Source organism: Tursiops truncatus, chromosome 20 (genome assembly GCF_011762595.2).
Source record: "Tursiops truncatus isolate mTurTru1 chromosome 20, mTurTru1.mat.Y, whole genome shotgun sequence".
Taxonomy (NCBI): Eukaryota; Metazoa; Chordata; class Mammalia; order Artiodactyla; family Delphinidae; genus Tursiops; species Tursiops truncatus.
In genome coordinates this window covers 56,180,450-56,198,502 of record NC_047053.1, presented here as the reverse complement: position 1 = coordinate 56,198,502, position 18,053 = coordinate 56,180,450, and the positions used below count along the sequence as shown (strand labels likewise).

Genomic DNA, 18,053 nt, shown 5'->3' with positions numbered 1-18,053 from the left:
TAAAACAATTAAAATCGACCAAACTGAAAGCAAGCTGATGTTAGAGGTAAATTTATTTTGCATAATGGGCTTAAAGGTACTATAGAGAAAAGTGAATAATACCTGAACAGAGCTCACCCTTCTGATTTTCATTCCCACTTCCCAGATGTTTCTAGAAACTACTACGTATGCCTCAAAGTACTGAGCAACACACACACAAGCACCTTCTCCATCTAGCTCTCTCCGCCATCCTCAGTATTACGGACATATGCACTGTTAACGCATTCCACATCCTGACCTCTAGCTCCCTTCATTCCTTCCATTCCCATACCTTTATCTCTACTCAGTTTCATCAAACTGACGGATGCCCAAATTTAAGACCTTGCTATCGCTCCAACTGATCCAACATTTTCACGTGAACTTTCCTTCTCTAGCTGCAATCCGCCCCTACGTCCTCATCGTAAGCTCACCTTTCTTCCTCCACGTTTGAGAGAAACATCCTTTTTCCTTCACTCTCAGGACCCAGCACCACACCAGTCTCGCTACCCTTCAACCCATTCTCAGCTTAAACCTCACGGATCTCGACCGCACCACTGAAATCACTCGCGTCAAGGTCACGACCGGCTCCCACCCTTCCACATTCCCCGTCTTCTAAGCTACCAAACCCCCCTTTTGTGCCGCCATCTTCCTCTTCACAGCAGTCAGCAGAGAACTGCCCACTCGCTCTTGCCTCAAACACCATGCTGCCCCAGCTCCTGCATCTTCTTTCGTGAAGACAGAAAGGGCGCTACTGGTGCCTTCCTGGTCAGCCCTCCCTGGCCCTTCACTGCTCACCCTCGGGGCTTCCCCTCCACTGCGTCCGCGCTCGCCACCGAAGCACCTCATCCAGTCCCACAGGGCCATCGGTACACAGGCGGATCCAGCGTTTGTATCTTGAGCCCAACACCCTCCTTTAGCTCCAAGTGTGTGAATCAAACAGCCCACAGGCATCATCTCCACTGGGATGTCTACTAAACCTCTCAACAGTATAACCAAAATTCACACCTGGAGTCCTTCATTCCACAAACCTGCTGCTCCCCGTTTCTCAGGAAAGGGCAATTCCATTTCCAGTTCTCAAGCCAAAAACTTGGACACTGTTCTTGACCTCCCGTTCCTCAACCCCTAGCGCTAAGCCATCATCTGCAAGTCACCAGCAGCGCCTCTGGGAGAAGCCCGCGCTGTGCATGTTTCCCTACTGTCACAACCATCCTAGTTCAAACTAAGACGAACTGCAATAGCTTCCTAGCTGCTCTTCTGCTTCCACACTTCCCTTAAATCCACTCATCATTCAACAACCGGAACGCAGTTTTTAAAAATGCAAATCAGATCACGCTATCCCTTTGCTTTCAAACTGTCTGGTAGCTTCATATCACACTAAGAAAACAAACAAAATGTTTTTCCAGACTAAACATGTTCAAAGACTAAATATGATGTGGCCCCTGGCCTCCAGCTCTGAGCCCACTACATGCTACCCTCTCCTTGGCTCTCCACGGCGGCCTTTCTTCGTCATCAGAAACATCCAACCCATCCCTCAACCAACACCTGTGCAGTAGCGAGTCCCTTCACCTGGAAGGCTCTGCGATGAAATCTCACTTTTCTTGCCGTTCAGGCCTCACTTTAAATATCCCCAGTCCCCCCTGAGATGCCATCTAAGCTATCTGCCTCCTGAGACCGCCCCACTAATCCCTTCATGACTCCTATCACTCTCTGTAAATATCTATTTACCTGTTTATTTCTACCCTTGCTTCCCCAAAATACAAATTCCACATGCTTCTACAATTATTTGTCTTGATCACTATCTGTCTGGCTCACTGCCTAAAATGTGCCGTTAGCTTTGTTTTTACCTGCTTGGTCAATTTCCGCTTCAACTTCTAGCTTTAAGAATACATCTTCCAAAGTCGTCATGGAAACACCATAAGAAATAACACCCAAATCTGAATGAGTGTCTAGAACAGCAAATAAACCTAAAGGAGAAAAATGAAAGAGCGTTGTGTCATTAAGCACACTACCATGAGTTCTTCTAAAATGTCGTTTTAAAATAGCATATGACTGAATTTACTGGGCCGGCACAGTGTTCTCAAACTGTTTGGTCTCAGGACCCTGTCAACATTCTTAGAAATTGCTAAGGACCCCAAGGAATGTTTGTTTAGGGAAATATATATCTATTAGACATGCATCATAATATAAATTAAAACTAAGAAATATTTTATAGACAGAGTGATGGGCAGAGTACATTACGTTGACACATGTACTTCAATTCAGTTAATTAATGATTCCTTATTCTCAAAAGGAAACCATAGAAAACCGCATAGAAAATTTCTATCTAATTATAGGAATGCTATGGGAATTCTGCATAACGTATCTTCAAGAGTAAGAAATATCCTTTTGTTTATTAAGTCATCTGTCAACAGATAAAGGACACTGAGCTTGAATTCCTCATCAAAAAGCAGAAAACTAAATGTCACAAATAAAATAATTCAAGGGTTTACTGTATAATAATGTAATTCATTATGAAATCATGAAACTGGAAAAGAGCTTAGGACTTATACAAACAACTGTGTGTGTGTGTGTGTGTGTGTGTATACACATTTGTGTGTGTACGTATGTATATATTTGTGTATATGTATATTCTTATTCCCAGAACAAAAAAAGGGAACAATTTCTTTCTTTCTTGACAATAAAACAATTATTTACGTAAGTTAACACACTAGTTGGAGTTTCTTGCATGCCGTTTTTAAAAAAAAGAAATGTTAGCTTACAGCATTTCTGATTTTCAAAAGCAAATTAAAGCAGAAACGGAATATTAACTCTGGCGACCTGTGAGCACGTAAATATTATATAGAAAAATAAACCAAGTAAATTAAGAAAACTCATCCCCAATGCAAGAACCTGGTTCAGCAGTCAAGAAACTGAAAGTAAGGAATACCCGAAAATTTGTCCATGTCCTTGAAAGGCAAGCTATACACAAGCTGCTGGTCACTCTGTTGTAATAAAGTAGCTGCAGGTATATGTTGTTTAACCAGAGAAGAAAGAGATTCCGTGGCACAGCATCTGTCAATATACATGCTAGAGAAAACCAAAAACGATAATTTTTTATGATTACTCAGTCAACAGCCAGAAGTAAATTCTGAATGCTTTAAGTTAAAGTTAGTGCCATACAAAAATGGCCGAAGCACATCATGGCAAAGCTTAAACACAGTAACAATAGCTCAAGAATATAATAAGGAACAAGGCAGTAAAGAATGAATGATACCTCAGGCGGTAGCCAATCCCCCATTTACTTTTGAGAAAAATTGAAGAACCAACACATTTTAACATTCCTTGTGATATGACAGCTTTCCGATCTGCAAAAAGAGATTTGCGTTTCAATTTCAGAGTTAGTAACAGCATTAATAATTGGCATTTATATTTTCTGGATTAACCTATGAGACACCAGTGTATGAGCTCATTAAATTATCACAACAGCCTTATGAGGAAGGTATAGATTATCATCACGTGCTTTTTCGATGAGAACAGGAAGGCAATAAGAACATGTACAGTTTGCCCACGTTTCACGTGGCTATTAAGTGACAAAGCCAGGGGTTCCACCCAGGCAGCGTAAGTCTACAGTCTACTTTCCTAACATGCTCCAAATGTCTCGAACTCTTCCTATAAGGTTACTAACAGAAGTGCTTTCACAACTTCCTTGATAGCCAAATGTACAAACGACAAGAAAGCAACAGAAACAAAGAACGCACAGCTTCTTTATTTATTCCTCAGAATTTAGCATTTCTATGTCTAATCTCCCATTTGGCCCCATGACCTTAACCTTTAAAAATAAAGTAAAAATCTCACCAGCAAGAATGTCAGCTTCATCCATGAAATGAGTACTAAACACTGTCACCCGATTAGCTTTTCTGTATTTAAGAAGATTCCAAACAATATGACGCGAACAAGGGTCCATTCCAGCTGTCGGTTCATCCAGCAACAGTACCTGTGTGCAAACGGGTGGGCAAGGCAGGGAATCCTCAGGAAAACTAAAATATATAAAATTCATGCAGACCCTGCTAAACCTTCCCCACTTAAAGTTACTCTATCCAATCAGAAATGTATTAGGTCTGAGTTTTCCACTCATATATGAGTTAGCATAAATTTAAAAAACTATCGGTTTGGCATATGAATACCTTCTTTGGTTTAATTTTAAAATACAAATGTCTGTAATGTATAAGACATAAGTATAATAACAATCAGATAGACAAACTAAAAAACAAAACACTGAGTATTTCGCTTTTACCTGAACAATTAAGTTTTGTAGATGTAACAACTGCTCGTTAGAGAATTATGCTCTGTATTAGTTCAGGGAAAGAAATTTATTTTAAGACTATTTTTAATTTTGAAAATATGGTGGTGGGGATTGGGAGGAAGATAAATTGACACAAAGCCTGAACCACAGTCCTCCACAAGCTACAGCAGCAGGGCATGTGGCAGGATGGTGGGCACCCAGGGGGCTCCCGGCCACAGGTGTGCACCTGGCAGCTTTCTAACACTGTGCAAAGCAGTGACCAGCTGGTTCTCTGCTTCTGCCAGACAGAGAAGAGCACAAAACAGACCAAAAAATCAAATCAACAGAACAGTGAAAAACAGAACTGTTCATTTGATTTTGTTCTTACTTTTAAATTTTTATTATAACCATTACAAATGTATAGAAAACTGAAGAGAATAATAAACATAACAATACTTTTATAGCCACCACTGAACTTTAACAAATGTTATTTTACTTCAGATCTTCTCTCAGAGAAATAAAACTCTGCAGGTATAAAGAAAGTCAGTCCTATCCATTCCCCTTCCGAGAGATTGCCACTAAATTAAAGATGCTGCATATCTTTCTGACTTCAGTTTTAAAATCTTATTACTATAATTACATCCATAATAACATATAGTATTTTATGTATGTTTAAAATTTATACACTGTGTGTATGTGTATCTTTCTACAACCACTTTTTAATTCAACATAGTTTAAAATGATCTCATCAATGACACTATATCTGCTTACCTTTGGATCCCCAAGAACAGCGATTCCTACAGACAGTTTTCTTTTCTGGCCACCACTTAACTTTCTGGCCTGATTATCTTTGATAGCCTGCATGTCTAAATCCAGTAAAACCTTCTGCACCTATGAAAGTAAAGTGTCAATAAACGTTTTTAAAATCACATCATTTACATAATTATCAATATGAGTTTTTAAGTGTTCTAATTTTAATGTCAACTTTTAAAATGTTCTTTTAGTCCAGAACTAAATTTTGACATATATCCATGTATAATTTTGAAATAATAGCTAAAAGGATTCCTGATGGGAAGGTCTGCTGTACTTTTGTGACCCCTGGGTGGTGGGAGAGGATCAGTGCAAAGGCTCCGTGTGTGTCTGTGTGGCAGGGGAAGGGGGTGGAGGCGAAAAGAAAAGAAAAGAAACATCTATATTGAGTGACTAGAATCCTCCAGATGAAACAAGGACTATTTTCTATGTGCTAAAACTTTTGCTCCAAGTTCTAATTCTTTATAATGACTTTCTGTTTACTGGCTCAGAACAGGTTTTATATTTAGATTTTCAAGCATATTTTTATTACAGAAGTTATTGCACAAGGTTACTAATTTACAGCAAATAAAAGTAAAGATTTCTATATAAATAACATACTTCTTGTATTATATTATTGGCTGGTACTCCTTTGATTGAAGCCAAAATGGATAAATTTTCTTCTACTGTCAAAACATCAAAGTGTATATCTAACTGTGGACAAATGCCAATCATTTTTCTTGCTTCAAACATTTCATCTATTTCTGAGACTCTGTGTCCATATACAGATGCAGACCCTAAAAGCAAAATATATGTATTTACGTTAAATATATTAAGAATCAAAAAGTATATATGTTTTAGTATATACTAATAATTTAGTTATTTGTATGTAACAGACATAAAATAAGAGTCAATATAAATTTGGAGGACACAACGCACCCTCATTTCCATACTGGTGGAAATCACCATCATACTGGTGATTTGCTGCCACGTATATTCCAATCTCATTTTCCTTCATTTTCAGGGCATATTACAGAGTGGAAAGAGCAAAGAACCATAAGTTTAATACTAAACAAAATTATCTATCGGTGCATTAACTAATACTCCAGGAACAATTTTCCCTCATTTCCAGGCATTATGCAACAGTAAAGAGAACAAAGAACTTAAAATTTACCCCTAACCAGCTGTGTGGCCTTGAGAAATCACTTAATCTAAATCCAAGCTTTTTCCTTCTATTAACTGAACACTAATATATCCCCCTTTACTGAAGAACTATTAAACCAGTGTGCTAATGTACGGAGAATTGTAACAGAAATAATAAATCCTTATATGATGAAAGGTATTATAATTACCCTCAAAGAGTGACACAGAGATAAGCAACAAAATCAAACTAATTTTAGAAGTGAAACTACATCTAAAAAGATGCAGAATCAGGGCTTCCCTGGTGGCGCAGTGGTTGAGAGTCTGCCTGCCGATGCAGGAGACACGGGTTCGTGCCCCGGTCCGGGAAGATCCCACAAGCCGCAGAGCGGCTGGGCCCGTGAGCCATGGCCGCTGAGCCTGCGCGTCCGGAGCCTGTGCTCCGCGACGGGAAAGGCCATAGCAGTGAGAGGCCCGCGTACCGCAAAAAAAAAAAAAAAAAAAAAAATATGCAGAATCAGTACACGGAAGTTAAAATATTTATTGTTCTGCCACTCTATTTGGTTACTGTGGAAAAATGGAGCTGCTGTACTGAATTCTCACCTACAGGGCAGTCACATGTAACAATTATACGTTTGAGGATTGCTCTTACAAATCTATTTTAGGAGATTGTACTGACACTCGTCATTCTTTCCTTTTGAACTACTGTTGGATACTTAGAAGTCTTTATTTTCTCAACCAAAATGTCTATGGGCCTCATTTAATTTCCAATTAATTACTGATTTATCCTTCCTTGAAAATGAACAGTAAACAAAAACACAAGTAAAATATCTGCTAAAACAGGCACAAAAGTAGATCCTCCTTATTAAATATGACTGAGTCACTTTTATTTTCCATTGAAGAGAAAACAGATGTGTGTAATCAAAAAAAAAAGAAAAATATCTTTACAGACACAGAAGTTGATCCCAAATCAGTGACAAAAATCAATCGGTACATATCACAAGGATAAATAATTACCATGGTACCTTAGCTAATAACCCTAATAAAACAAAGTAAGGGATTTTTCTCTTTAAGTCAAAAAACTCACCATCCGAAGGTGGGCACAGTCCACAAAGAATATTCATCAATGTACTCTTTCCTGTTCCACTGTGGCCAAGTAACGCAGTAATCTGACCCTCAAATATGTCAAAGGATAAATCTAGTTCAGGGAAAAAGGAGAAGTCTCAAATGTGATTCTTATTTCTGTTGAGCCATGTAAGACAATACACAATACTTGAGCAACCTTGAAAGAAGTCAATAAATTTAAAGATAGATTTAAAGTTACCGGCATATTTAATAACATAATATTTAATATTATAACACAATAATAATTCTTTGTTATAGTCAATGGTATGAACAATAAGAAAAATGATACAAAATAAGCTTTTTCTTTTTTTATTACACTAACCGATTTAGAGGGGGCACAAAACATGGCGGGGGGAGGGATTTCTGTGTACCCGCTTTGGGGAACTTCCAAGGGAATTAAAACAAAAGGACAAACAAAAATTTGTTCCCAAGGGTACTTAGAGGCATGTTAAATCTACTGGCAAAAAACCAGAAATTAACCAATAGCTTGGAAAAGGCTAAGTAAATGCTTTAAAAGTTCAATTTAAACAGGAGTAAAGTAGAATGAATATCACCAAATGGATGTGTCAGTGTCTGAAAGGAGACAGCAGAAAGGGGGCTGAAAACCCAGCTTCAAATAACTGTAACCCCCGATCTGATGAAGGTGATCTCACGCTGACAGCATCCCAAGACCTGCAGGCCAGACGCAGCTTCAACTCCTGCCTGAGTGCCCAGCCTGCCAGCCCCGCCCTACAGATTTCAGACTTGTCAAGCCCCAGTCGTGTGGACCAATTCCTCAAAAATCATCTTCCCCCCTTCCCGCCCGCCCCTCCCCACAGTGCTCTCACTCTCTGTGTATATGTGTGTATATATATTCTAACGATTCTGAAGAACCCTGACGGACACATTGCTAAACACGCCACAACTGTCAGGACAGCTCCCCGTGACAAAGAACTATCAGACCCAAAACGTCAATAGTGCCAAGGCTGAGAAACCCTGTGTTAGGACAAAAGGAAAAAAAAAAAAAAGGAACTAACATGTATACACATGCTAATAATAAAATGAAAAAGGACACAGATTTGTTCAAGGAGTTGACTATTTTTCATCTCGATAGATAATACTTTTTTCTTTTACTACTTTGATGCTAAGTTTTATTATGACCGTTAGTCACATAAATAAATGGAAGTATCCCTAAAGGAAAGAGAGAAAATTGTGGTAAAGAATTTAAATTTCCCACAAGCTACGTACGTTGTTTTTCCATTTGTACTTTAATGCTATGGACTGAACGCTAGGAAAGCTACTTACTTCTCAAAGCCTCCACATTTTCACCTTTCTTTCTGTATGTCTTCTGAATACCACTGATTCTGAAAAACACCATTTTCTACTTTATAAGGATTTAAAGCAATCTATAAGTACGTGTTTCCATGTATAATATTTTTAATCAAAGCTGTCATATTTAACGGGAATAATAATAAAGTATCTTCCTACTAAAACAATAAACCAAGGAAATCTGACAATAATAATAAAAGTATTTGAAAGAAACTACAAGAGAAAAGTATAGTATTCCTCTCCATTTTAAGTGTTATTCATTCAGTTTTCATGATAAGCCAACTTCTAAAAAGAAACTGAAACATTTGACTCAAGCAATTTATAGATTTCTTATTTCACATTGGATTCTTTTCTGTTTGTAATTAATCAATACTTGTTTATCAGTTAAGGGAGATTAAAAACCGAGTGCTATTTCACATCAGCACTTGTCTATAAATGTGAAGTGATTCTCTCCTTCCACTTTAAATGTTTTACATAATTTTTGAAGGAATGAATGGTCTTATTCACCAGTTTAAATTTTACTCTTACGAAGGCAGACCGCCAGCCCACTGACTGCATCTTAAATATCTAACTCTCCCTTGCTTTTAGACATTTTTCTTAAATTTAAAAAACACAAATTATACTCCAATTTTTCTTGCACTTTTATTTCTTTTCTCGGTCTCATTATTTTTTTAATTTGGTTTTGACTGAACTAGAAGGAACAGTAATGAATTTCCTTCATCCTCAGAAATTAAGTTGATGTGACAAGTTAATTATGTCACAATTTCTAAGGGTCTATGAAATCAACGGAGCACAGTTTAGTGTGGTGTATATCTCAGACAATGTAGCCTGAATAAAAATAGAAAGTTAATGTTTATTCTGTTTTAATCTACATAATGAGGAAACTTTAAAATAGCTTAATTTTATAAATACTAGGTTTTATTACTTTTAAAAATTTCTATTCAAACATAAAATTTCAAACCTAGCAGCAACCTTATTCTAAATGGCCGCAAAGAAAATAAAAACTTAAAAGAGAATTAGCCCTTAATACTGGTTCTTAAAAAAGCATGGAATGTGCACCAAATCTTCAAAGATACCATACTTACATGCATTATGTAAAAGATAGGATTTAAATGTGGCATGTTCCATGAGCAGTTCTTAGACCTAAACTGCCAAAGATTAAATCATACCTTATGGCTTCTTTTCCTATAAATTCTGAAGAAACAGGCTCAACAGTTTCACTAAAACTAATACTCCCACTAACATTGCCCTCCGATAACTCCTTATAATTTCTTCTGCTCTTTGACCAATATGATGGCTTCAAAAAATAAAACGATGATCTCCGTAAACCAAATTCTCCTGAAATAAAAAAACAAACCTGAGTTATCCTAACAAGTTATTTCTGAAAACTAGTTATTAAATCATAAAGGCAGTCTGTGAAACCTAAGACAACCTAGATCTAAAGTTTAGACATAAAATACTAAATAGATAGTGTGTGAAAAATAAAAGTTTTACTGACCAATAACTCTTGTCCAGAAATAGTTTCAGAGTTGCTGAGAGTCTAGGGAACGTAAATGTAAGCAAAGTACATTTTCTGCCCTACAGAAACTTACATCGTTATGACTACATGTACATACTAAACGGCTGAAACACAACGTACAGCATGAGGCGTGCCACGCACAGTGCTAATAAGAGTTCAGAAGAGGAAAAGTTTACATCTGGATAGCCTGAAGGCTTGAATGAGTATCAGCTTAGTGTTTGAAAACAGAGGGTATTCAGAAAAGTTGATATTGTTCATAAAGAAGACTTTTTAGAACTAGGAGAAAAACACAGCCACCAGGACCGACACAGGAGACTTAGCTCTGACTGCCCACACAGCATGTACGTATTTTCTCCCTTTCTCCCCAAGGAAGCGACCCTTCCCGTCCTTTCTAACGTCCACCCCTCCTCTAGACGAGCGCATGTTTCAAAGGGCTCTGATCCCAACTACAGAGAGATGCCAGTGGACCTAATGAGCCCCTGGCAGGCTCTGGTGGCTGCTACCACTGCAGCCACAAGCAGGTGCCAACCAGACAGGAGCGAAGGGTTTACTGGGGGAAAGGCAGTTCCCTCTGGACGGGAACAAAGAAGCACAACCCCGTGCAGCCAGGAGGAGAGCAAACCTGCCAGATTGAGACCAAGAGGCAGGAACTCGGAGAAAGTGGGTCCCTGATGACACAGCTGAGCACGCCAACTGACCTGGGGTCCATCCTATCTTTGGACTTTAAATAAAACGCTTGATTTCCTTCTTGTTTAAGACAACTAAAGAGGTTCTCTGTTATGGGTAGCTAAAAATAATGTAACGGATACACTGCAGATGTGTTTAAATAGATAAACAGGACCGTGTGGATGGATGTAAAATACAACAGAGGGGCACAGGGGCTAAGAAGTGACTAAATACATAAAAGCAGCGTGGAGGAAATTAACATATAACAAGTTTCCACTTGATTCACCAGGCTGTGCCCACCCTGCAAGGTGTCTGAGCAGGAGATTAGCTTGATTAGAGGGAACGGTGAGGTTCTTAGACAGACGTGAGGTAGGCAGTTAGATGGGAGCTGCCACGGCGGTCTAGACTAGCAGAGCCCACCATGCCTTCCTGCAACTACAGAAACGTCCTCATCTGAGCTCTGCAGTGTGGTGACTAACAGCCAGGCGTGGCTACCGAGCACCTGGCCTGTGGCCTGCGCTACCGAGAAGGAACTGTTAGCTTATTTGATTCGAAGTAACTCAAGTTTTAAAAGCCACACCTGTCTTTCCATATAGGACTGCAGGTCTGGCACACAGACAAAATGAATGAGGAACTCAGGGGGAAAAGGAAAGGGGGTGTTGGATATTTGGTAATGTTTTGAATCCGCACAAGTTTGCTATCGGTACAGGATGAGGGATGTGGGGAATGGGAGGGGTCACCAGGTTGCTCCTGGTGTCGGAGCTTATCGGGTGAAATAACAAAACACTGTAGCCGAAACGATGGACGTGGGGAAGGACTGAGTTAAGGAGTTCAATTAGGGACTGAAGGTTTTCAAAACAAACGGATCTCTTTTCACCCACAATCTCCTTATACATTCACTAGCAGTTAATGAATAAGGTACGAAATATACTTATTTAAAATTAAATTAAAAGCTGTAACAGTGAATAGGACTTAGAAGAAAAATTTTTTTTTTTTTTTTTTTTTTTTTTTTTTTTTTTTTTTTTTTTTTTTTTTTAGAAGAAAAATTTTTTAATTAAGTTAACCTTATGTGGGCAAAGAAACCTAAATATCTTTACCGTAAAATCCAATAACTACCTGCATACCTGGAATGACTTGATCAAGATAGACAGCCAGAAGGACATAGAATATGCTGTTAAGGGCCAGCATGATAATAGTAATAATCAGAGGATACGGCCCTTCAGTCAAATTAGAAAATAGAGCACCTTCATTAAAATCTTCTAAATGCATGACCTGAAAAACAGAAACACCAACTTTATTATGTAAAAATGATAACATATTTTATCATTTTATAAAATAGCTAACACTATTTAGAGCTTCTCATAATATCCAGAGTCAGTAAACTGGGCCTTTGAACAGATTAAACAGTCTCCACCAAACTGGTAACATGAGTTTATAAAGAAAACAACAAACTTGACCAAACCGTGAGCTTACTACAGCAACCCCTTTCAACCATGTTTTCAATGCTGTGCTTCTAAAACCAGTATACACCTATTCTTGGGGCATGTGCAATAATTCTAATGCTATGATTATCAAATAAAATAAAAACTAATGCAAACAAAAGGGTTATGGTCCACAGAGAAGTCAGACAAATTAAGTATTAGAGGATAAACTTATGGTCAGCACCTTTCAACACTGAAAAGGGAGAAGGTGCTATAATTAATTAACACAGCTATTAAATTATTCATAGTAGATACAGGTGATAGAGCAGAAGGAAAGCAATAGAGACTGAGGCCTCGTTTAGGTCTCAGCCCTGTCATTAAGTAAATAAATTTTAATTATGCTATTCTGGACTTCACTCTCCTCATCTGTGAAATGAAGGTGAATTAAATGACATTCAAAGTCCCTCCCACTCAACAAAAACCTATGAATCTATAATTCTCCCTTCCTAAGGGGACTCAGTGGACTCTCAAAACATGTAATAACAGCTCTTAGGTCTCAAATAATTAAAATTCGTTTAACTCAATATTCATAAACAAGCAAAGTCTCACAAATAAGAAGTCTATCCAGCCAACATGAATAATCTCTTGTATTAAGTAATTACATTTTTTCTTTACACATTAACCAAATTTGTGTTCTAATACATAAAGCAGTTTCTTATAAGAATTTTCCCCTTAGAACCTGAGTGCCCCGTAAAGACAAATAAAAATCAAATTTATAAATCTAAGTACTATTTAGGGAAAGATAATCTCATGAATGTTGGACCTATAAAATCCACAAGGTACTACTTTCACTACTACAGTCAGGAAAAATTTGTTCTGCTTCACACACAATTTTCTCCCAGGTGCACATTGAGATAAATTTACAACAGGGAGCAATAAATCCAGGCCACAGAGCAATCTAGATTGCCTGACTCATAAACCCATGACTTCTAACAAACTGAGTTACTGTGGTGAAACAGATTATTGAGATACACTAAAGTGAGAAGTGGAGAACTTATTTATAAACAGGTCATATAAATAAAAAACTTTAAAAATGGAGAAAATATAAATGAAACCAATATAAAATGTACTCCAATATTCAAATATCATTCCTTTTTCATGTTGAAAATTTTAAATAATTTTTTTTGCAAACTAAGGGCAGTATGCATGGTAGTATAATATGCTGCATGGAAGTGGAGAGAAAAGAAAATATTTAGTGAAAGCAAGATATGTATATTACCTACCTGTGCAATACCAATCAAAAAAGTACACTGACAGAAGGGACTTAGAAGCCACACTAAAGATTTGGGAAAACTTTCCACGAGGACTATCAAAAGGCCAACAAATCCAAGAGCCACAGTGACTAAAAATTCAACTATTCCCACATGTTTTGATTTTTTAAAAAGAGGCGTCAGCATTAAAGCAAAAAATACCTGTAAGATATAAATATTAAGGTTAAAGCATTGTTCATATACACTGGTATGAAAACAAAATTAAATTTTCCTTGTGAAAGAACAAGTTATTTTCATTAGAAAATACATTCATTAAAATACAATTAATTTCTAAAGGCCATGGTGAGATATTTAATTTTCATACAAATAGTGCTCTACATTAAAAATTTAAACCGACAAATATTAAAAACTGCAGTATATCTATGTAATAGGCAAACATGATCATCTCAGCACTGTAGAAACCATAAACCACCGTGTGTTTCTGCAGTTAGATACGGACAAATATGAACAAAACAGTATGTCAACAAGCTTTTACACAGAGCCCACCTTTTCAACTTCACGTGTTGACAAGAAACAGAGCCAGTTAAAAACCAGACAATTATATAGAGGAGCATATCAGTTATTTGTAAATTATCATGTTAAACAGCAGGAATGGGACTTCCCTGGTGGCGCAATGGTTAGGAGTCCCCCTGCCAATGCAAGGGACACGGGGTCGAGCCCTGGTCCGGGAAGATCCCACATGCTGCGGAGCAGCTAAGCCCATGCGCCACAACTACTGAGCCTACGCTCCAGAGCCCACACACCACAGCTACTGAGGCCCGCACACCTAGGGCCCGTGCTCCGCAACAAGAGAAGCCACCGCAATGAGAAGCCCGCGCACCGCAACAAAGAGTAGCCCCCGCTCACCACAACTAGAGAAAGCCCGTGTGCAGCAACGAAGACCCAACGCAGCCAAAAATAAATAAATAAATAAATGTTAAAAAAAAAAAGAGCAGGGGTGATAGTCAAAATATTTAACAACGGATACAGCATGGGCACATAAGCCAATCAGAATGGAAACTGGGACCACTTAAAACAAAAGCTTGTCATGGACATCCCACATTTAACCAAACTACCCAATGGAAATCAACACTGTCAAAGAGCTACATTTACAAAGATATATCTTTACACGACATCATCCTGTAACATAAATTAACTTGAAACAGTCAGGATCTCATAAAAACAAAGGAATAAAATGTCTAGTACCAGACAATCTTAATGGTGTATAATAAGCACAATTAAATGAAGAGAGTGAAAGACAGACACAAAGGAACTGTATGTGGAATACCTCATATGAAAACAAGTTAAATTAAAACTTGAGAATATTCTGTAACTTTTCTAAAAATATGGAGGCACAATAATACAACTCATGTATCAGTAGCCTAGTAACAATCTTGTCTTTCATGGGAAATCGACTGTAAGTAAACCAAACAGTAAGACTTTATTAATCAAATATTTTGACAGTTCTTTATTCCCATTTCAAATGAAAGTACTTACAGATGATAAGCCATACAGGAAAAAAAGTAGAAATATCACAAAGCAGCTACTTTGAGGAAATAAAGAAGAAGCTGTTGCAATGACTGCCATGAGAAGGGACATGAGAAAAATCAAACTTGTATACAGAAGGACCCAGGAGAGCCTGCAATGGGAACACAGATACATTTATGGCTAAAGATATAGGCTTTAACAATTAAAAAAAAAAACAGAAACATTTTAAACAAAACTTCAGCTTTATTTTAGCCATTTTATTCTTAAAATTAAGCCAATCTCTTCATTTCTTTGTATGCTCATCTATTGAAAATTAAAGCTCTCCTATGTAATTAAAAATACAGCTGCATTGGTTAAGTTGTCAGTAAAAGTATCATCTGACACAGAGATAAAATGGTGACTATCTTTCCAAGAGTCCAAAAAAAAACTGTACAGATTTATAGCAATTCATGATTAATTTAAATCTAAAACCCTCAAAAGTTCAACAATGCACAATACTTCTGATTTTCTTAAAATACGAAAGAGTTTAATGACTGACAATTTTCTTTATGGTACATGCAACAAACTGATGGCTTTTGGTACTTTAGACAGTAGAGGTTACCTTGCTAATCGACAACATAATTACTACAGGAACACAATGTGAGATCAGGAAGATCAACAATGGATTCACTACAGGACTCAACATTTCTCCTCAAAATCAGAGCTCAGTGAAATCACCACAGTATTTAGTTTCATTTTATTTTCATTTTTCAAGTTAGCAGATAATTTAATGTATGCTATCATAAAATCACCAAAATAGGGCTAAAAGATCTGAACTACCAAAACTAAAACCATTATTTTACAGAGGCAAAACTGAGGCACTGAGAAACTGATTTGCCTACATTCTTCCAGCTACTGTTTCCTCACAGAATACTTTAATAACCAATGCATCTCAAAAACCAATCACTAGTAAAACGACAGGAGAAAAAAACTGCGCAAAGATGCTATGTCATGCAGAATGACCCCATTACATAAAGTGTTTTAATTAACTGTTGCATTGAGCTAAATGGAATAAAATGGTCTACAATAATAACTCACATGCAACAGTATTAACTTCCCCCCCAAAAAAGAGGTCAAAATAATGTTGTTATTACATAGTGGAAAAAGTACGAAAAATACACCTAGAATTATTTATAAAAATGCATGCCTCTATAAAATTATCATTGTATAAAAATGCTAATGTGCTCATTTGTGAACTTGTTTCTCTAGAAATTACTTGCATATTATAATCTTAAAAAGTTCACAAAAATAACTTTCTCCAGGGGAAAGAAAGCCCATATACTACATACACAAACTTCTGTCATTTTGATTACCTTTTAATAACATGTATATGCTATGATACCTGAGGAGGACTGTAACAGGCAATTCATGTCTAACTTCCCCAAATCTCCTATTTTCTATACCCTGAAATATACACTGAAATACATGGAGCACGCCTCATCAACTCAAACAAAATACTAAATAAAATTTAAATATATAATATCCACATGAGCTTTCCAAAGCTCACCTCCTTTATGTTAAAACAAGCCAATCAATTGCTGAAGCATTTTGATTGGTCTCAAAAAACTCCAAGACAAAGGCAATAACTGTGAGAAAACAGCATCAGCACCTCATCAAGTCAGGTGAACAACAAAATTACAATTCTGAAGATTTGTATACTTATACAATTATTAATCACACTGAATAACAAAGTTTTAATAACATACCAAAAGGCAGTGTCATGCAGTCCCATTATCTTTAAAAACTCTTTTAACTTCTTCTCTTTTTCCGCTACGATATGAATTGCCAAAAAGTATCCGAAAGGTGAAAATGCTATAACTAGGTATATCAAAATTACCCCTCGGGGAAAGGTATCTATTTCCACAACAGCAGTTTCTCCCATAAGGACAGCCTTAGTTGGCTCCAGCTTCTTCCAAAAAGAAACATTGGTCTTCAGCTGTAATTAGAAAATGTAAATACATTCAATTAATTTAGTTCTGATAGTAGCCCCTAAAATAATGTGACAGTTATACCCTCAAATTTAATCAATAACCTCGTACAAACACCATCCTCAAAAAGCTACACACCAGAAATAAAGTGATTGACCCCTGCATCATGATACCTATAGAAAACTGCTTTTACTCATTCTGGAGGCATGTCATAAAGTTTAAAGTCTGAAGTTCGGAAGTATATAAATTTTTATTAAATAATTTGTCAAAGAAAATAAAACTGCACATTATCATCTTTAGCTGACAATTATATGCATCTTAATAAAAACATGCATTTATAAAACTGAGGAATTAAGGAATGATCACTAGTACGATGAAAGAATGACTCTTTTTAAAATGTTCTTTTAGATAGTAAGTCCTTCTAGTGTTTTAAAATCTATATATGCAGCACGCATATAGAGAGAACAATAAAACTAGTTATGCCATCTGATACACTTCTACTTAACATTCAAATGAATGGCTAAAATGAGATCTGCTCTACCTGTTCATCTAGTATGGTCTGGGTTGTGGACAGCTAAGGTCTTTAGCCAAAACACAAGTAAGTACTTTTAACACTGTCAATGTGATATGCCCTATATTTCACTGTCATTACCTTAATCTTCTGTGTTACTGAATACTGTATCTACAGTACATTTATACCATGTTGTGAGAGTTTATAAGATAATTCTATATACATCATCTCATATGGTTCTAACAACAATGCAGTCAAGTAAAGCATTATTTTTGTAGTCATTTTACTACATAGCAGTCTAACAACTAACAGAGACAGGTCTCCTGTTCAAGGTCTCCTGTTCATTTCTGCTAAAATGTGAAACACTGGATCAGGCCTAAGCATGTCTTTAGAACGTAAATGCAACAACATTTATACACAATCTTAGTGGCAGTACAGTATTAAAATGCAGAACTGGGGGCCCAAAGGCGATAGTCTGAATTAGCTTTGCCACTAATTAACTGAGTTTTGGAAAGTCACTTATAACCTTC

At 37.0% G+C, this 18,053-nt stretch overlaps 1 protein-coding gene across 8 annotated transcripts in view; it reads right to left on the bottom strand.

The window, feature by feature from the left end:
* The window catches only part of ABCA5 (ATP binding cassette subfamily A member 5), a 65,685-nt gene that overhangs the window by 31,407 nt on the left and 16,225 nt on the right, over positions 1-18,053 (bottom strand). For all 8 annotated transcript variants that reach the window (XM_073798321.1, XM_019938684.3, XM_033847215.2 and 5 more), the window contains 13 exons: positions 16,791-17,020; positions 15,055-15,196; positions 13,531-13,719; positions 11,951-12,098; positions 9,811-9,979; positions 8,618-8,676; positions 7,296-7,406; positions 5,690-5,865; positions 5,051-5,170; positions 3,853-3,991; positions 3,272-3,362; positions 2,945-3,084; positions 1,863-1,982 (listed from right to left, as the gene is read on the bottom strand). In XM_073798321.1, the coding sequence (XP_073654422.1) occupies positions 1,863-1,982; positions 2,945-3,084; positions 3,272-3,362; positions 3,853-3,991; positions 5,051-5,170; positions 5,690-5,865; positions 7,296-7,406; positions 8,618-8,676; positions 9,811-9,979; positions 11,951-12,098; positions 13,531-13,719; positions 15,055-15,196; positions 16,791-17,020 (1,834 nt within the window). The remainder of the gene's footprint in view (positions 1-1,862; positions 1,983-2,944; positions 3,085-3,271; positions 3,363-3,852; positions 3,992-5,050; positions 5,171-5,689; positions 5,866-7,295; positions 7,407-8,617; positions 8,677-9,810; positions 9,980-11,950; positions 12,099-13,530; positions 13,720-15,054; positions 15,197-16,790; positions 17,021-18,053) is intronic.